The sequence below is a fragment of the Tympanuchus pallidicinctus genome, unplaced genomic scaffold, assembly GCF_026119805.1.
Source record: "Tympanuchus pallidicinctus isolate F22 unplaced genomic scaffold, pur_lepc_1.0 scaffold5, whole genome shotgun sequence".
Taxonomy (NCBI): domain Eukaryota; kingdom Metazoa; phylum Chordata; class Aves; order Galliformes; family Phasianidae; genus Tympanuchus; species Tympanuchus pallidicinctus.
Window position 1 is genome coordinate 18,848,360 of NW_026294769.1, and position 20,841 is coordinate 18,869,200.

The 20,841-nt window shown below is 42.7% G+C and overlaps 1 protein-coding gene across 5 annotated transcripts in view; it reads left to right on the forward strand.

The window, feature by feature from the left end:
- RIPOR2 (RHO family interacting cell polarization regulator 2) overlaps window positions 1-20,841 on the forward strand; it is a 213,335-nt gene that overhangs the window by 41,714 nt on the left and 150,780 nt on the right. The window contains exons 12-23 of one of the 5 annotated variants that reach the window (XM_052704635.1): window positions 198-327; window positions 860-1,006; window positions 2,621-3,310; window positions 5,799-5,983; window positions 7,741-7,909; window positions 8,517-8,652; window positions 9,499-9,660; window positions 10,342-10,500; window positions 11,692-11,894; window positions 12,494-12,577; window positions 13,328-13,418; window positions 14,840-16,445. In XM_052704635.1, the coding sequence (XP_052560595.1) occupies window positions 198-327; window positions 860-1,006; window positions 2,621-3,310; window positions 5,799-5,983; window positions 7,741-7,909; window positions 8,517-8,652; window positions 9,499-9,660; window positions 10,342-10,500; window positions 11,692-11,894; window positions 12,494-12,577; window positions 13,328-13,418; window positions 14,840-14,940 (2,257 nt within the window). In that variant the 3' untranslated portion in view covers window positions 14,941-16,445. Of the gene's footprint in view, window positions 1-197; window positions 328-859; window positions 1,007-2,620; window positions 3,311-4,237; window positions 5,711-5,798; window positions 5,984-6,335; window positions 6,407-7,740; window positions 7,910-8,516; window positions 8,653-9,498; window positions 9,661-10,341; window positions 10,501-11,691; window positions 11,895-12,493; window positions 12,578-13,327; window positions 13,419-14,839; window positions 16,446-20,841 lie in introns of those variants that run through there. The other 4 variants (XM_052704632.1, XM_052704633.1, XR_008211423.1 and 1 more) reach the window with 4 other exon arrangements.

Consider the following 20,841-nt stretch of genomic DNA (forward strand, 5'->3'; position numbering starts at 1 on the left):
CCTGCTACTTAATTAACATTTTAAAACACTCCAGTTAAAAAAAAAAAATTCCAGCTCTGAGATTTGATGTGCTAATAAACACCCTTTTCAAAAAATCCTTTCTGTGGACCTGAAATTCCTTCTCCATCAGCCTAACAATGTTTTTTTAATTATTATTATTTTATTTTATTTTATTTTCCCCATCTGTGTGCTTGCAGCCCCTTTGATGTGGAGGACCTGACCCCCACCACGGGAAATGTGAGCAAGGCCTCCGCTCTCCAAAGGAGAATGTCCATGTACAGCCAAGGCACTCCAGAGACACCAACCTTCAAGGATCACTCGTTCTTTGTAAGCCCTCCTTGGCTTCATGTTTATGTAATGAGAAACCCTAGCACAGTTCAAACACTGCAAAGGCTTCATTGCTTTCTACATCTAGGCTTTTTTCCCTGGTGTCAGCAGGTTACCCTCACAGATGCTTATAAAGCAAATGCATTTCTAGCTGCTAATCCTCAAAGAAGGTGACGGTGGTCCTGGCATGCTATATGGCCAACTACCATGTAACTGTTCTCCCCTGACTGCTGTGTTACTTGAGTAATCTCTATAAAATCTCTGTTCTTCCTCTAGCAGTGGTTAAACAGGCATTGCCGCAATAGTATTTTTAATGCGTCCCCTGGTAAAAAAGAGATTTGTAAGGTGCTCTTAGATTTTGTGTGAAACAAATTCTGAATGCTTTATAAGGACTGCATATTAAGCTGGATAGGCCAACTGTATAGATGTGAATTTTACAGGTGCTATGTCCCGTGCCTGTAATTTAAATACTCTGCTGCTAAGCATTGAGTTAACCTGCCCTCCTTACCATGTTTGCTTTTAACTGTTGAAGAAATGGCTGCATCCCCTGCAAGACAGGCCAAGGTTGGCAATCTTAGATGCTCTGCAAGACACTTTCTTTGACAAGCTTCGGCGCAGTCGCTCTTTTAGTGATCTGCCATCGCTCAGGCTAAGCCCCAAAGCGGGGCTAGAGCTATATGTGAGTCCTGGTATTTGTGTGCTGAAGGAGTTTATCAGTCCCCATGTGGCATCTCCATTCCCATGCATGCCTCGTGTGCTGCTTTCTGGTGCAACTTGCTTATTTTGCTGACTGCTGAGAGGGGAGAGCGTGAGTGTGAACCCACGCTGCTTGCGCTAAAGCAGAGTTCCTCTTGGTTTCTACAGGGGTAATGTTCTGAGTGCAGAGAGGAGTGCAGAGCAGGAGCACAAGCCAGTATGGTATTCTTAAAAATGGAGTTATTGAAAATGGCGTGCCATGCTGATTCATGTTATACATTTGCTGAGTGACTTGACTTTCAGCAGTAAAGGAGAGGTTGAAAGCGCACTCATGCGAGGTGAAAGAAGAAATAAGAGTGTCGTTATGTCTAGGGAAAAAAGCTGCTGGAAAAATGATGAAAATTTCAAACATTTTAACTGTGAGTACCTTGCCAACATGGGAGTGCCTATAGTTCCTTCCAGCAAATTGTCAGCAAAATACTAGTTGTCATTCATCTGTGCTGTGCTTTTGCATGAGTTTGCCATGTAATGGAGGCTAAAATTTGCTTCAGAGCCCATCAGTGTGAAATTTCAGGCTTTAATTTATTACATTCTGCCTCCAGGCAGGTTCTTGTACTTCCCCTCCTTACTGCTTTTTGCCTTTCTTTCCATTCTAAAAATTGTGTAAAATAATAGAAGGATGTGTACTACAGCTCTGAGATGCTTCAAACCTGATAGCAGGGAAGAAGTCAGTAGAAATGTTCTAACTCTCTCCAATGAGCAGTAAGTGAGTTTAACATGAGATTAAGGCAAAATTTGTGCTTCAGATAGGCAGTGGGGTCAGGTAGACAACCTGCAGTGAGTGTCCCCATAGGTGAGCCAGAGGTGAATGTATATGTGTGCTGATAATCACTCTGGGGGGAACATGTGATATCATTTTTGGATCGATATATGCTGTTTTTGTTTCCTAAGTGATCCGTATTCTGCTCAGTACACCACCACACAAATCCTTCTGTTTCCTTTTGGATTAAGTTCGTGTTGAACATGATTCTTGTGTAGCTCACGTTCAGCAATAGGCAGAGGTATCTGCATGTGGTTGTGTACTTTCTACAGGAAAGGAATAGCATGGTCATATCCCCATTAAAATGATGTGACTGGAGAAACTTTTGGAGCAGACTGTTTTACAGTTTAGGGATTGCTAAGTCAGGAAATAAATACAACAGAAATCTGTAAGAACATGAAAATGTAGCCAAGATAGCTTGAGTGTAGCCCATCAGGAGGACTTCCCACAAGAAGTGGGGTAGTGCCATGGAAGTGCTGTCAGAGTCAATTTGCTTAGACAAACAGTGCTTGGTTGCTGCTGTGGGACATGCTTACCAGAGCTCTTGACTTACCCCAAAGAGATGTTGAACCAAGAGTTACCAGCAGAATCCTTCTGGAGTCAGGAACTGTGCCGGATGAAAGCACAAGTTGGACTTCAGTTTTCCCATTTCTCAAGTCTTGACTGCTTCTCGAATCTTATTCCTTGTATTTGTCTTTCCCAGACACATAGATCATTTTTTTTTCTTTCCAATGAGACATGAAAGACATTTTCTCTCTTCCTCAATTCTCTTTTCAGTCAAACTTGCCGGATGATGTCTTTGAAAATGGAACAGCAACCACAGAGAAGCGGCCTCTTTCCTTCACTTTTGGCGACCTGCCTTATGAAGACCACGTGCCCCCTGCCAACCCAGCAGAGCCCTCCTCTGCTCACATGAGCTCCAGCCCCGATATCACCAGCACTGCTACTCAGCACCGAGCTCACAAGTCGTCTGAGAGCTCGAGCCCAGACTGCAGCAGCAGTGACTCCTGCGGAGACTCTGTCCCTGAGCCCAAGGACCTGCCATCCTCCGGAGAGGCAGCAGTGACTGGGATCAAGGCCACCCCCAGGGCACATTCTGAAGCTTGCCAAAAGCCCTCCGATGCCAGGAGCGATCGTGTCTTTATAGAGGCGAGCGTCCCGGTGTCTCTCCTGCAGGACACAGATGAAGGTTCTGAACTAAAGCCGGTGGAGCTGGACACCTATGAGGGCAACATCACCAAGCAGCTGGTGAAAAGGCTGACGTCTGCTGAGGTGCCTGGGACCCCAGAGAGGCTGCCGTGTGAGGGGTCCATCAGTGGGGAATCAGAAGGCTACAAGTCCTATCTCGATGGAAGCATTGAAGAAGCCTTGCAAGGGCTTCTCTTAGCTCTTGAGCCTCATAAAGAGCAGTACAAAGAGTTTCAGGACCTGGACCAGGAAGTGATGCATCTGGATGACATCCTAAAAGTGAGTACATTTTTGGAAAGTACTACACTAAAGGAGATCTGAGCGAGTAGAATCTCTTCCTCTTCCACGCAAACATCAAATCAGAGATCACTAAACAGATTTGCTCCCGTTGGAGCACCCTTTCACAGTGTTTTATTTTTAAGCATGTGTCTGCAGTGTGCTGGTGGTAGCCTTGTATGCTTGAGCAATGGATCCTTTAATCTACTCAAAACTTGGGGGAAAGAGAAAAAGGTACAATGGCAGAGGGGCAATTACATTATGCCTTTCTCTGCAGAAACCACTTGAGAGCCTGTTAGTTGTGCCATACTGGAGATCAGACCATAGCCAATCTTCTGCCTTTAAAATTCACAAGTCGCATCCTTGGTGGTTGTACTTTGGCTCTGCAAAGCTACACCAGCTGAGGATCAGGCCATGTAGGCATGGCAGCTGAATTTTCTGAACTGCCAAGGTGATTTTTGAAGCGCAGATCCTACTGAAGGTTGCCATTCCTTCCTTGCTTTTTTCCCCAAGCCTTTTCTGTTTTTCCCCCATGCATTTTTAAAAGAAGAAATCCTGTCTTTACACCAGGATGAACCAAACACATTGGAGGTTGGAAAGAAGTAATGAATTTTGTATGTGTGTTGTTAGTATGTTGACTGCTGATCACTGTGACTCATATCTCCCTGTGAATAATAACTCATGACGTGTTACTGAGCAAATAGTATCACATGGGAAATAATCATTTCAAATGCTTCATATTCATGTGCAAGTTGGTCTGATAGTCATTTAAATCTCATCCTTTAAGTACAAGGCTGAGGAGGAAGGAGGGAAGCATTCATCTTTTTTACAAAAAAAAAAGCCCACAGCTTTGTTAACATCTTTGTTTCCATTGGTGTTTGCAGCTGCACGGTATTTCCCCAAGCTAAGTGGTGTTTTTTTTTTTGACAGTCTGCAGCCCCTGATTTTCGTACTATTTCCTCAGTATTTGAAGCAGGCAAAGCTACCATTGCTGTTGATTTTCAACTTCTTGGCTGCTCCGCCATGAAGTTGAGTGTCCAAGCAACACAGGGACAATGGAGACTGCTCATTCACTTTCCTTTTATTGGAAGCCATAAAGGGACAGGCATGGTGGGAGAGAGGACTGATGTGCAGACAGGAGCCCTGCACACTGGGGATGGCTGCTTCTCCCAGACCTGCTTTCCATCTGCATGTGGCTATTAACCAGCTTGCAGGTGGGTGCACAGCATCCCTAGTGACTGTGCTGGGCTTAGAAGGCTGAGCTGGAATCCAGCTGTGTCTGAAGAAAGCTTTCTTGGCCATGTCAGATGGTCAGAGAAACATGAAGCCCACATGTTGCTGTTGCTCTTGCCTGAAGAAGCTGCACTACCAGCCTCGAGAGAACTAGCAGCTAAAGCCATCTGTGCCACACAAGTATGACAGCCCTGTGGAGATGCTGTGGACTGTGTTTGAATAGTGAAAGACTGTGCTGTCAGTTCAAGATGACAAGCATCGTAAATGCTAACATACAATTTGTGCAAACAAACTAGAAGCAAAACTCCAAACCTTGACAGTTCTAGAAGAGCCAAGTCCAGACTCAGAGGCCAGCTTGTTTTCTTTTACTAGTTGAAACAGAGTCCTGGTTCCTACTTGGGACTGGAAGATGCAGCTTTGTACCTGCGTCAGTGGTCACGCAGTGCATGAGGTGCAGAAGTCCTCACACAACTCCATCTGCTGATCATTGTTTGCTCTGGCAAAGTAACCTTGGCATCAAGTCTGTGGGCACACCTAGATGAACCACCACATGTAACCAGGGCTTTGGTACTTCCTGCAGCACCAGCAAGGCCTTGGTGGTATTTCATCCCAGCAGTGACATAGGATGACTTCCTCCCTCTCTAGGCACTGTTGGTTTGCAGGTTAGAATGCTACCTTTTTCTGTCACCTAGGAAATCAGTGCATTTTCCTTCATAAGCAGTGTGGCTTCAAAGGCCACAGAAGTCCTCTCTCTTCCATCACATGTATACATCTGCAGATGTGGGACCAATATGGCTTAGCTTCATTGGAGTTATATCTGGAATACATTCAGTAGTGCCATTGTATATGTATTTATATATAAATCTGCTTTTGTACCTGTAACAGCCATTATGCAATGTGCCTTTCTTTTTCAAATTCCAGTGTTCTAATTACCATCTCTCCTTTTGGAGGATGTTGAAAGCTGTGTCACTTGGACTTGAGATGTACCTGTTCTTTCTATAAAACATGCTGATTTTTGCCTTTGCAGGTCTTCTCTTTGGGCGAAAGAGGAGGTAGGAGGGGAGGAGAAAGGGATTTTCTAGTTTCCAAGCTTTGATTGTGTATGCTATGAATATGAAGGTTTGAAATGAAATACCCAATAAAATGAAGTATGATAAATAAAATGAAGAATTTGGAAATTTTAAGCTTTATCCTCTATGTTTTTCTTTCGGTAGTAGCTAATATCTGGGGTTTTCATTGGTTCGTTCTGCTTTTGCAGTGCAAGCCAGCAGTAAGCCGAAGCAGGTCCTCCAGTTTAAGTCTAACAGTTGAAAGTGCTTTAGAAAGCTTTGATTTCCTGAACACCTCTGACTTTGATGATGAGGATGGTGGTGGTGAGGAGGTTTGTAATGGTGGAGGAGGTGCAGACTCAGTATTTTCAGATACTGAGGTTGAGAAGAATAGGTAAGTTTGTAGCAACTGCCAGCTGTGCTTAAGCCAAACTGATCCCCCAGCTCTTTGTCGCTAACAAAGGATCCCGGTGCATACGTTATTCAAGGAAGACTGACAAATCCTGGAGGAGTTTATAGGGTCAGAGGGTTTCCGGTGGCTGCTGCGTACCAAATCTTTAGCTTCCAGGATAATCTTTTCAAATATGTGCAATCTGCCCCCCAAAAAGAGATGAGTAAATTAAATTAAGCTGTCATCAATACTGGCAGAGCCTCTTCCTTGACATAGGTTTGGACCTGGCTTTCCTTGGATGTAATGACTAATTCCTCTGTGGTTTTTCCCCCCTCCCTTTGTCTTTTCTCTCTAGCCGAATGAGTCTTTGCAGTGGATTAAGCTTGTCAATAACAATAACACAGGGCCAGATTTAAGCAGCATGGTGTAGGTTTCCTTTGGAATGTAAGAGTGATGACTGGTACTCTGTCCATGGCCCTGCGTGTTACCTGCCCTTCTTTCATCACTTCTGGTCTTTTTGAGGGGAAAAAAAAAAGAGAAAAGAAAAAAAAAAGCTGTGGTGTTTTGTGTTGTGGTTTGCCATTGTTGTGTGACCATAAGATGCTGTGTTTTGATCATTAGATCCTAAAAGCACATCTGCTTCCTTACCACTGCCTACGTGTGGCACTAGAGCAGGAAAAAAGAAAAAGCAGAGCGCATCTCCCTCAGCCCACATGCTTTTCAACAGGGAAGCTCTGCTTCTCACACCTTATCATGGCCTGTTCAAAACAATTCTGAGTGCAAACGAGCAACAACCATTCAGTTCCCATCATTTCTGTGTTGCCTCTTCCCAGGCTGAGATAGGGTGGGAAGAAAAACTCAGAAAATTGTGTTGCTTGCTGTTCTGGTATTCTGAGCTTAGGTCATTGATTTAAAGATTTGGCTTTAAGCTGGCACTTCATCATAATTTTAAGTTGAGCAGAAGAAATTGAAGTTAGTTATGAGCTAACTTGGAACCTAACTAAAATCTTGAAGTTAAAAATTTCATGTTCCCCCCTGGGCTCATCCCAGACAATGTGGATTCCTGCTTCCACTTTTAGCTGCATGCGACTCAGTGTAAGGACTGCAGGCACTGACGCTCCCAGCCCTGCAGCCAAGCACACTTACAGTCTGGGGCATGACCTCGGGCTTTGTATTGAAACATAGGGAGAACCACTTCTACAAGATAAAGTTGGAAATAATGATTTAAAACACAGCAAGAACAGCTTTACGTTCTTACAGAAACTACTGGCAAACTAAGCTGTACACAGTGTGCCTAAAGCAGCCTATGAAAATATCATGTCCCATATTCCAGCAGTGGTTTCCCTTCTGCAGAGACCATTGAATTTAGCACCAGAAAGATGCTGATAGCCTAGACCTGCTCTCAGCAGCTCAGTACTTGAGACAATACAAACTATTTCTTCTGGACTAATATGGGAGATAATTTGTTGAGAGATGGGTGTTTACCCCCAGTGTTTGTGCCTCTATGTGACAGCAAGGTTATAGACACTTGCTGGTGCAGACACCACGTTGTTCAAGGCCTGTCCCTACTGTGCCTCAGGTACCTCTGCTCACACGTGACATGATGTCTTCATCACCATGTTTCTGGCTTTCTAAGGGCTGTGTGGTCCCAGGGCGCTGCTTTCAGCTCTGCTCCGTGCTCGTTGCCCATCTCTGAGTGAGTGTGTGTCTGTCTGCCCAGGCAGCCACAGCCCCACACTAACCTCCTCCTCCCTCTGCAGTTACAGGACTGAGCACCCTGAAGCCAGGGGCCACCTCAGCGAAGCCCTGACTGAGGACACAGGGGTAGGCACCAGTGTTGCTGGCAGCCCTCTGCCCCTGACCACAGGAAGCGACAGCCTCGATATAACCATAGTTAAGCACTTGCAGTACTGCACACAGCTCATCCAGGTACTGAGCACAGTTCATTTCTGCATTATGTTTTTACATTTTCATGGGGATAAATGGTTTAACAAGGCCAGCGAGTGCTGGGATGGCTGTGGTGGCAGTAGGAGCCTCCCCTCCCCATATTCTTCACCCCCACCACAACAGTCCCAGCATCTGGGAGAAGACCTTCAACCTCACATATGACCAGAAGCCCACTGTAGCAATGCAGAACAACTCTAATCCCAGTACCCTTAGCACTAAGCTGGACACTGCTGACTCACAAGTATGAGAAAAAGGGAGTTTTGGGCTCATCTACAAGAGTGCACAGTAAATATGCAGCTGAGGGAGGCGGGCTTGAACACTGTCCAGGTTTGATATGAATGATGTTGGACTGCTGAAGGAAATACAGATGTCAGCAGCAGGGAGTATTGGCCATGGGAAAGCACCAAACAGAGGCAGCTGGGCAGGGGATAAGAGCCAAAACAGAGCAGTGCAACAAGAAATATTTGATAATTCCAGGCAAAGAATTTGCCATTGCATTTCTTCAGGTGCCAGGTGTTTCAGAGGTTTAAGTTTTGTTTTGAAGCTTCAAAATGACTCCTTTTCTTCCTTTCCACCTTGTCTCCATTAGCAAATTGTCTTCTCTGGTAAAACACCATTTGTGACAAGAGACCTCCTTGATAAGCTGTCCAGGCAGACTCTTGTGATGGAGAATATTGCAGAGATCAGCACCGAGAACTTGGGAAGCATCACCTCCCTTACTGATGGTAAGAGAAACATTAGGGGGTCTTCCTTCTGAAAAGGGCTGGTTTGGGCAGGAGGCTTGCTGAAATAACCACTGTAATTAACTGCAGGGAGTGCACCATAGCAGGAGACAACTCACAAACAGATGTAGCAGCCACTGAAGCTGGTCAGGGACCTTATTCATAGAATCCTTAGAGTTAGAAGGGATCTCTGAGGGCTGTCTAGTCCAGTTCCCCTGCAATAGACAAGGACATCACAGCTAGATCATGTTGCCTAGGCCTTCTCCAGCCTTGCCTTATTCTGTCTTATGTACTCCTATTCAGAAATAAGCAGGTGAGAAGGGGTTGTACTGATCCTTATCCTGCTTGACATGCAGAAGGTGAGCAGGGGTAGCTGCAGCAACAGGGTGGGGATGCTGCCACTTTGGCAGCCAAATTTGTCCTCCACCTTTTTCCCCGAGGAAATTCAAGATCTGCCTTATGCTACAGGAGTCCTAAGACAACTCCTCAAACAGTGTGTCCCAAATGGAGCAACTTACCCAAGGCTACAGAGCAGTGCTTGGATAGGGACCAGTCTCATGCAGACCATTTATTTCCCCTAGTAATTCGTGGTATTTAAAAGAGATGAGACAGTGTCCAGAACTGGATCAGAAGCAGATTTTCCTCACATCTTCCTTCGGGAAACAGAAATAACACATCACAAACTTGGGGTCAGCATGCGACCACCTCTGTGAAGGCAGTGACACAGGGTGACCTACTTTCCATCAGTGACATGGAGTGGATGTTCTCCACACATATCACATTTCCCTTTAGAAAGAGAGTGCACTGAGCACAGCTTTGCTTCATCATTCATTTTGTCTTCTCCTTCAGCAATCCCCGAGTTCCACAAGAAGCTGTCACTGCTGGCTTTCTGGATGAAGTGTACTGGTCCTTCAGGAGTCTATCACACATCTGCAGACAAGATGATGAAGCAGCTGGATATCAATTTTGCTGCCACTGTGAACGAGGAATGTCCAGGGCTTGCAGAAACAGGTACCTCCTGCTACTGCAAAGAAGTTATTTGTCATCAAAAGGGAGAACAGTTTTGCACTGGGCTTTACTCAGCTTTCATTGCTTTGTTTTCCAACCCCTGGAGGTCTGTTTGGGCATGGCTCCAAGATGTTATTTGAAAACTAATACAACAAATTCTTGGAACAATTTTAGCCTGAAATAATCAGATTGGAATAGGAGAAAATAAGTGAAAAGAAATCATTGTTTAAAGACTCATGAGGTAATCAGAAAGTGCATTCCCAAATACAGATTTGAAAGCGACACAGTGCAGTGGGAATCCTCTCAATTTTATACAACCAGTAAGATTGGAAAAGACCACAAAGATCACCTAGTCCAACCATAACGTGTTGATATAATGTCCATGTCCCATTACAGTTCACTGGCATGAAATGTGTACAAATTCAAGTGTGTCTATCTGGACATAGGTTTCTTTTTGGGGTTGGATGTACCACTTGTCAAACTCCAGCTCCATTGACTAGCTCTCCCTGAGCAGGAATAGGATGGCTTGCTCAGACTGCAGATGCCCACCCAGGATGGGGTTTTCCTTCCTGTTCCATTCTGCTGCCCTCCAGGATATTCCCAGGCTCACTTTCTGCATGCCACACACCTGGGCAGAAATGCCAGCAGCTTCTGTTCTCATAACACATCCTTTTGTCCCTGCAGTTTTCCGAATCCTGGTGTCTCAGATTCTGGACCGGACAGAGCCCGTCCTCTACTCTACCATGTCCTCAGAAATCATTACTGTCTTTCAGTATTACAACTATTTTGCCAGCCACAGTGTTAATGACCTTGGAAGCTATTTGCTGCAGCTTGCTAAAGAAGGTAGAGTATACAAAATATAGTAGCTAATAATGAATGCATGGGTGTCCTTCTGATTTTACAGGAGAATGGGAGAGAGGCAAAGAAATGCCTTGGATACTAGATGTGACTGCATCCCAGAGTTGCACATATCAAAGGGGAGGTGCTGATGCAGATTCACTATCAGTCATTTCTATTTCCACAAATGAATAGGAAAAAAAAAAACAAACAACGCTAAGTTACTTTTTAGGAAATAGCTGATAGTGCTGAGCCAGGCCCAAGGCCTGGCACGTTTTCCATGCCCACAGCTTTGGTGGAGTTCCAGTCTTTCATCCTCCTTTATGCAGACATCTCATGAATTCCGTGATTCTATGGAATGCTGAGATCTTCTCAGGAGCCAAGGGATCACAGCACCTAGGTCACTGGTAGGCTCTGCCTCCAAGACTTAAAGAGAGAAGCAGATGTTCCACAAAGCGTGCTAGACTGCAATTCCTGGCAAGTCAAGTTTTCACAAAATCAAAAAATCAAAAGCCTGGAAGGAAAAGGAAATTTCAGGTCACTTCTGAAACACATAAGCCCTGGCTTTTGATGGGAGACATCAACCTGCCTAGGAAAAACTTCCATAAAACTGTACTGGAAGTCAATACACTGGCTAGGATATTGGCTTTCCCTTGTTACGATGAGTTAAGCAACACAACAGCATCCCATTTAGTCCATCTACTCATATCCTCCTGTTACAGCTGGAATGATTATTCCAATGAAAACAGGAAAAAAAATACTCACCTTTATCCAAAGATCTAGGCTTACAGAAAAAACTACACAGAGAAGTGAGCTCCAGAAAAAGATCCTTCCCCAGGGCCAGTCAGACCTTAAATGAGGCCTAAGAGAGGTGCAGCCAGGCTCCATCCCTTCCAGTCACACAGCTCAATTGCCTTCACCTGTGCTCCCACAGCTGACTCAGTGCTTGCCTCAGGTGATCAATCAGTGGTTCAGGCTGTGACTCAACAGTTCCCATACACCTCCTTAAGAAGAATGTCTGAGAAACAAACCCAACCTAGAGCCCAGTTCCCTGTGAAGATACACCACAATGCTGCAATATTTAGATGGGGATTTTTCATCTGTCCTCTGTATGTAGTGAGGATTGTTGTGGGGAAATGAGAAATCTGAAACACACGATAAAAAAAAGTAACACAAGCCTTCCTCCTACACTTCTAGCCTCTGTGGTTCAGATGTTGCAGTCTGTGAAAGATGGAAAACTGCATCAAAATGTGTCCAAAATAAACTCCAACAACCTCCCACCACAGCAAGAAGTTTTGAGAGCTTTGGCTTTACTTCTCAATGAAAATAAAAATGAAGTCAGTGAGTCTGTGGCATCACTTCTGACAGCTACTGCAGAAAACAAGCACTTCAGGGAGAAGGTAAGTGACAGAAAATCACCTACTGCATAAGGGACCTGTATAATCACAAAGTTTTATTTCTGTCTGTGTGTCTCAAATGTCTACATTTATAAAATAATTATTCTGAGCCTGATTTAAACTGAACCAGAGGGATTTTCCACCTATTTTTTCTGCAAATATGTAGGTTTATTTCTATCATTATGCTAGTCTGCTTCTACATGTCATTGTACTAAACAGGTGCTAAACCAGACCACATATGTATTTAGGAAGTACTGGACTCTCCAGCTATCTTCCACACCTTGGCTTTTGTGCCAGCCTACCTTAAACCCAGCTTGAAGGCAAGTCCCCAGCATCATCAGCACACAAAGATGTAGACTGCATTTTTTTTCCCTAAAGGAAGCTGGCAACTGAGGTCTGCCACCTAAGATGTGAATCTAGCACAGATGCTGAAGATAGGAAGTAAAGCCAGATTAAGCACAGAAATTAAAGAGATGGGAGAAAAGGAATGAGAAGAAATTAGGGGTTGACTTCCAGCCATTTGTGGCAGACTCCACTCTCCAGCCTGCTGCTCTACACAGCCAAAGACGTTTTCAAGGCTACTTCTCTTTATCTTTCTCCAGGCCTTGATTTATTACTGTGAAGCGCTAACCCAGCCCAACCTCCAGCTGCAGAAAGCAGCCTGCCTGGCCCTGAGATACCTCAAGGTAAGAGACAAGGAGTTTAGTCGTGGTTCTTGGCATTACTTTAAAGAAAGGACACCTGAGAGGTGAGAATGATAAAATAGAAATTGCAACAGCAGCTTTTGTTTTGCATTGCTGCGTATCATTTTACAGATTCCTTGTTTGGAAACAGTTTCAAAGCTTTGTTTTGAAGGAGAGGAAGAAAATAATCCTTTTCTATAATGCATGTAGATTGCAGTAGTAGAAGAGACACGTAGCAAATTTGTGACACTGCACAGAGAGACTGTAAGAGGAAGTTTAGGCCATGCTACATTATCAGCTCGCCTCTGGTACCACTTCTGTACTACTTCCCATAAGAGAAAGGAAAAACAGTTGCTTGCTAACTCAGCTGGCAGTGGACACAGCAAAAAAAAAGTATATTCCATGCAATAGACCTACAGCAGAGTGATGGTTTCTCCTGCATGAAGCATGAGATATGGGGCTTCTCATGTTAGTGCTGTGCGCTCCAGCAGCCTCCCCTGCACAACCTCCTGGCCAAAGCTCGTGGAGCAGGAGCCCTTCTCATCCTGCATGAAGTGAGACAGGGCAGAGGGGTGTGCATGTTGTCATGCAGTTTGGCTTGTGAACACTTTTAAGACGAGACCAAGGACAGAAGATGGTATTTCCAAGTGCATAGTGAAAGGAAACACAGAGGGTGGTAAATACTCCTATATGATGTTCTGAAATTAAACCATAATAGGCAGTGTTCATATGATTCTTTTTTCTATTTTCCAGGCTACTGAAAGTATTAAAATGCTGGTCATGCTCTGCCAGTCTGACAATGAAGAGATTAGAAAAGTAGCCTCTGAAACCTTGCTCTCACTTGGTGAGTTGCCTGCTTTACAGCAGCATTTTGTTTTCCTTTTGAACAGAAATACACATAAAACAATTGAATTACACACAAACAGGTTAAAAGTATATGTTCTTAGAAATAATTCATTCTGAAGATCATGAAAATGGACCAAAAAGAGAAATTGAACTGAGTCTAGGGGGGGAGCAGAAATGGAAAAACAGCAAAGGAAAAGCTGACAAAAGGGATCTACTTCATAATGACTTTATGTTTGAAAAACAAGTGTAGGCGTTCAGTACAACACCTTTTATTGAAGTTATGTAGAAAACAGCATTTGTGTTCTGCTTGTCCTAGGGAGTGTAACCTCTCCTCCTTGAGGAGGCAGGACCAGCTCCTCTTCTGCAACATATCACACCCTGTTCTGGGCATCCTCTGTACCCTGCACTTCCTAGCTGCCTAAACAGCTTACTGAAACAAATCACACTTGCAAGTGCCATTAGCACTACCAAGCTTTCATTTGAGCTGAATGATCTCCATATGCTTATTTGGACAGATCCTAACCTGCAACAGCTCCTTCACACAGAACCTCAGACACCTTGCAGAGACCTTCATTTTTCCTGGGACAGCAGCCACCCTGCTCATTAACCTGTTATCTAGCTGTGTATCAGCGTGACTGGAACTGTGGCTGCACAGTTTCAGGACCCCAGTACTTCAGTGGCACTACTCCATTTACTGAAAAAAACCAAAGCTGTATTTTTCTGGCCTGTCCTCAACTCCATAGGGTAGACAGAATGTTTTGCTCATGGGTATATGTCCATTTCTAATTTTACTTATGCAAATTCATCAAACACACACACTTCATTTACCAATTTAGCAGGAACTTACTCTGCTGCCAACGTTGTTACTCAGATTCTGAAACATTTAACCCTATGTCACTTATACAAACTCTGGAAGATTGTACCATTCTTCTAGATGATGTACCAGAGACCTTTTTTTGATTGCTAATGGTGAGCTCAAGATGTGGTTAGACTCACTTCTTAAAAGTGCCAGAAAGCAACAAGTGGGTGAAAGCACCTAAATTACAGATAAACATCATCTGCTTCATATTACAGCTGCAGCTGAGACATGCAGCACTGCAGGTCATTTAAGTAAGATAGTTGTACAGATTCTGTCACCTAGCCATACAAGCCAGAGCTGCTTCTGTTTTGCTCTAAATAAAAGCAACCTGCAAGGGCAAATTAAGAAATAGTTTGAACATTTTTTTCCAAGTAATCCTTAAGTTACTTGTACCAACATACTTAATTTTCCAAGTAATTTCTGAAGTTGCCTTCAACAACGTAAGAAACGTTAAGAGGGAAAAAGTTACCGGTTACCTTCTAATAGCAGAGAATCCAATAGTTCAAGTGTTGTATGGCAGTGATATAGGTTGCTATGATGCTTTGACATGTTGTGTTCAGGTGAAGATGGGAGACTGGCCTACGAACAGCTGGACAAATTCCCTCGGGAATTCGTCAGAGTTGGAAGTCGCCGTGGAACTGAATCTGCCACAGCTTTTTAGGAAAAGAACCTGAGCGTAACAGACGTGAAAGAAAGATGGAGCTGCCATTAAGTGTGGGAAGTAGAATGAAGACTTTGAAGGAACGTCCCAAAATGTAGCAATTGACCAACTTTTTAAGGAAAAGCAAAATCTAAACACAGCTAAAGAGTTCCTATTGGCTCCTCTGCAGCTTATGATGGAACAGCCAGATGAGGCTGAGGAACAATATTTTCTTGACTGGTTTGTAATAAATAATGCAATTGCAGTTACTCAGCCTTGGCAAACTTCTCTGAGTTTTAAGAATCTGGCATCTTTGTATATTTTACTGAGCATTAATTGCGTTTACTTCCTTGAAGTGGTCATGAAAACTTGAGACACATGATGTGTATATGTGACATGGATGAGTAGGAGGCCACTTGAGCAGAACCACAAAGCAGCTTTCTCTCCAATGCCGAACAAAGCGCCTGCTGCCTCACAGTGTTCCCAGAACCACTCCAGCAGCCCAGAACTCCATGTGCTGCCTCAGTAATGAAATACGGAGCGAGTTTCTTCAAATTTTACCTCCAGAAGCAGCATGATGCAAGCCCAAGGAGGTGTCACTTTAGTGACTCATTCTGAATGCCTCTACTAGTCTTTTATTTCCTTTCTCTCACCCTCCAGCAATGAACCATCATTAATCCAGAGATTCATGAGGATCAAATAACCATGTAGGTTTTGAAAAACTAAATGAAAAGGTAAAGCACATTTATTTATTCTAAGAAGTAGTGATGAATACAGCTAATTGCATGAGTCCCCAAAGCCATTCTGTCCTGCAGGTTGCAAGCAGGATTGGATTTCACACACTGTAATTAGTGGAGGATAGCTTCTATAGAATGATTTCAATAAAGAACTGAAACAAACTAAAGCAGACCTTGGAGGCAGTAATAAACAGTGTGAAGTGAATGCATTCGCTCCCCCACTGCGAGAAGACGGTGCTTCAAGCTGTTGATTATGAGCCTGAAGATAACAGAGGAGGTGAACAGAATTTAGCAGAAGAGTGTTTCTGTACTGTGTTTATTATGCATGAAATGATATTTAGATGTCAATTATAGTATCCAAATTTGCATAGACTACATAGAAAAGATTGCAACCAATTCACATCAAAAGGAAGCCTTTAGCGCCAAACACATTGGCAGGCAGAAGTTATTCTGGTTTTTGTTGTTTTTTTTTTTTTTAATGGTGAATGTTACAACAATGTACATATCTGTATATTTATAAATATATATATATTCTCCCTTTAATTAAAAAGGTACATTTTGTACAGTTCAAAATGCTTACTTGTTTACTGAGGGACATAGACTCTTTATACAGAAGGTGAAATAACCATGTTCTGGTTTTTGTACCACACCTGTCCCAGCAGCTGAGTTCTTTCAAGGTGTTCTTTTGTACTGACCTCTGCTTTTTTTTTCCCCCCCCCTTTAGTTTTGTGACATTTATTTCCTATCACATTTAAGTTATAATAAAGATTATTTTTTAAGTACTAAGCACATCAGTCCATATGTATAATCTTTCTTTCTACCAGTATCCTCTCCATAGTTAGGCTCACGTAACTTTCAAACTACCATGGAAATCACCCCCCACTACTATAGGCAGAACTCAGCACAGAAATGATACAATACTAGCTCATGTTTTTGTATACACAACTGCTGCAAGTTCCTTTTTTCTGTTGGCCAAGGGAAGGTACGCAGCAAGCTGTTTTAGTAACAGAAATAGACACACAAATCAGAAAGTTTGGAAAAATAGAGGGATGAAACAATAGTGAAAGTGACTGCTCTTAGTTGTATTTCTGTAAGGTGAACAAAAGCACATTGAAAAAGTTCTAAACTAAAATAGTATTTTTGAAGCAAGGTGAAGAGTGCATCCTCTTAGCACTCCTCCTCTGTTTGCTTCAAGTGTCTCTGTGTGGGCACCCTTCCTCCTGTCTCAGAGCATCAGCAAGAAGCACACAGTGTTTAAAAAGAAACCAGGAATATTCTTATATTTTTCTATCTGTCATCAGATCCTATCAAACCTTGCTTGGCTACAGTTTGTGCATCACAGAGCAGAATGCAGTTTTTGGGGGGGAAAAGCTATGTAGGTATTGCATTCTGAACTGATCTGAGGTATGCAGAAGTGCCTGAAGATCAAAAAGCCAAAGCTACAGAGAACATGGGGTTGCTCACACGTACAGGTATTACACTAAATGGAGTTGATGGTGCATACTTGCTTCTGTCTCACTGTAGTTTAAGTGGGTTTGTTACTGTAAAGCTCATCCACTATAGCATTCTAATCATTAAAAGCCCCATATATACAGCTCACACCAAATGGGTATGAGAAAATTGCGCCCTCAGACTCAGTGAGGAAATTCACAGATATCTGAGTGCAAACACTGAGACACAGAGTTTGTTTTTTATTGTGGTACCTGAGACTGACAAGCTTGAACCTGGCATATAGATGTATAAAGGCTAAAGGTAAGTTTAAGCACTAGCTTTCTTTTATTTACTTTTTTTCTAAAAGAAAAAGTCTTGTCTTAACATGATTTGTGACAACATACAGGAAAAAAAACCTACATTCAGTTTAAGTAACCAAACAGGAATCTCAGCAGTTTCTGCCCTCAGTGTTACAAGTTCTTGAAAAAGCAAACACCTTGAGCCTTCTAAAAACCCATTAAAACTAGGTCCAGAAAAGCATGTGAAGAAAACAGTTCCTGCTCAGCAGCAGTGGAGTCTAAGGAGCACGTCAGGTTAAGTGCTCTCAGGAATCAAATTTGCCTGGTGTTTGTGTCAGTGGCTTGTTCTTATTTTTTACCCCTCACACTTTTTGTGAACTACCATGGTTTTCACCATGCTGTCAGCATTGCTGGGTTCTGCCCAGTAGATAACAGTTACCTACAGCCTCCAGCTACAGCAGCAGAAGCAATCTGCCTGCCCAAAGCTTCTCGTTGCCATCCGTAAGATTCCTCCTGGAATCAGCATGCCTCCAAAAAGCCACCTAATGTAGCTTTGCTCCATGCTGCAGTCTGTTATATACTGATTATTACATGAAACATTCAAAACTAGAAGTCTGTAGGATTGCTGGACTGTGTATCCTATATATGGACCTCAATTTGCAATCCTACCTGATGATAGAACCCACAGTGCTCCTCTTCAGCTGGTTTAGGTGCCCCAGAGGTATCGCTGTCCCCAGGGTTTGGCCTCGAACATGACCAATCACATTTCATCATGGTCAGTTGGCAGATCTACAAAGCAGCAGAAAATAGTTTTCTTATCATTTCCTCATCCTTATCATTTCTCAACTACCCTGTTATTACGTGAATGGAAACATAAGTTAACAATACACAATAATGATTTCTGAAGAAAGAGCTGGTAACAATGCAATTCAGTCTCAGCAGGAACAGAGCACTAATAACATGAGGGCTTGGTAGATTTTCAAACCTGCTCAAAATCTCAAATTCAGTTCTAAAAACAACCTCAGACGGCCCTTAAGGAAAAGTAAATGAATACACAGTGTACTTCCTTTGAAAAAAACTAAACTGATCTTTTTTTCTTATTTGTGTGCAGGCTGCAAAGTAAGCTGCAGCACATGTCAGTGCTGTGGTCACTCAGGCAAGCAATACAGTGCCAAACATCAAGTGATTTTAGTTGTCCAGCCAAGGAGTTATTATGGTCTAATTCACTTCTCCGTGCATTGTCTTCAATACAATGAACTTCTGCACTGAGATGGTTATTTTTGCTGAGCTTGTCTTCCAGCTAAAACATTCTTCCTAACATGAGCCCCCTCCAAACCAATGATTACTTGTCTCTGCTAGTCCAGGCACAGCTGTTCCTTCCTGAAACATGTCCAGACTCACAACACTTCAGTCTTACATACCTGACATTCTGTCCTCAAGGCGTGCATATTTCTTTGTGGAAAAGTGCCAGGACCCAGTAAATGCATCCCACATCTGTGAAACTTTAAGGTCCATCAGCAAAAGATCAAACTGTGACCACAGGCTGAACAATGAAAAAGAGGCAGCATGCTGGTTAGGTAGCTGCACAAAGGCATTTATGACTTCTTGGAAAAATCACCTTCTCTACTTAGGTCCCAGAACTGATAATTTTGTTTTGCATGACAGTGTTCTCTGTAATTTAGCTGGATATGAAATACCTTTGTCATTAGTGATGCTTTTCAGCTGCAGAGCTGTGCTTCTGTGGTAAGCGAAAGTTTCCTTACGTATTTGAACAGAAATAAAACGTCAGATGTCTGTAACAGATACATATAACCTACATGTAACTTCCACACATTTGACAAGTTTTTCCACACATAGAAAGTTCTCGTACTTTGATAAGACAACTTCAATGCATGTATGTTTAAAAAAATGAATTCAGGACAAAAAAAAAATGAAACAACTGTTTTAGGACATTTTTAAACAGCGATGAATGCAGCAGCACAAGGCTCCTGATAATGTTTCTATAGTTAATATTTCTGATATAACAAGGAGATATTACTTGATCAAGGTCCAATACATCTGCAACAAAGAACACAAAGATTCAGCTTCCAAGCCACAGTTCATCTCTCACAGCTGGTCTTCTCACAGTATGTTTTTTTTTCAATAACAAAACTAGTTTCTCTGATAATTGCCACAGTATGCATTGGAGTTGTCCAGTGCAAGCATGCTGTAATTACTAACTGACCTGTGTATTTTTGAAAGTAAGAGGTGTTCTAATCACAGGCTGGCCAAATGCTGCAGGGTATAAAGAATACATGAATGACATGAAAGATTTACTTAGCACAAAGTCCTTCTCAACTCAAAGAAAGATCCAAGTACTCAAAAGCATCTTTCCTTTGTTACTTGAACTTAATAAAAAAACAGCACACAATTTAGATCTAATAAACATTCTTCTTGGCTGTTTTAATGAAGATGAGACAAATGCAAGATGCAGATGGTGCATGCGAATTCTGGGTTTAGAGCATTCTGACAATTGTTTTATCAAGCATTCAAGCTTGTGTTGTATCAATTAGAAAACACCAAAACATGAAAAGAGTTCCAACAGCTGCCTCCACTCGCTTGGTCTAACTTGCCAAGGAATTATGTATGAAACTTTATAGCCTTCTATAAGGAAGGAGGAAACGTAAACTACTCCAAATGTTGAAAATAACACTACCTAAGAAGAAACTACAAATAAATTCAATTCCACTGCATAAAAGGTCTGCTATGAAAAGTTAAAACTGTCTCCTCAGCTTCTACTGCTTAACTACTTTGGCATGAAAAACCTTCACTACTTTAGAATCCAGGCAATAAGGTCACTTGACCATATTACCCACCTCCCCCAAGAAGAAAATTATTCTGCAAAAGTTAGCCGTTATCCAAGCTGTTAGGTTTGTTTGTTTTAGTTTTGCTCAGTAGAGCATTGCATTATCACAAGTTAAAGGAAACACCTGCGATGGAAAGAATTCTGTTTAGTCCTCTGAGCACAACTGAAGGGTGTAATCTTTTGTTTATTACATTCCCAGGAAAACACGGTGCCTTGCTTTGCTTACCAGATTCAGGACTAAATGGAAGCCAGAAATCCTGTAATGATTCCAATATACCCATTTAAATGTGTTGTGAAACAGGTGTTAACTGGCACCCATGTGGAAACAATAGTATACAGAAGAAATCTAAAAATACCAATCTGATAGCTCTGAAGGCATTTGTGCATGCCCTGAAACACCTGCTTTGGGAAGGTCTGATAGAAACCCACTAACTAAAATCCCCGATTATTTCAGCCAGCTGAAAGTCATGCAGCATTGCATTTTGCATTAAGCTCTTCACAGGGCATTGCAATTGCCACCACCTTCTTTTAGAGCCTGTCCAAGGAAGACCCTTGCCAAACAACTACCAAAATCCCACCCAAGACTAGAAAGCTTGCACTACTCTCCCTT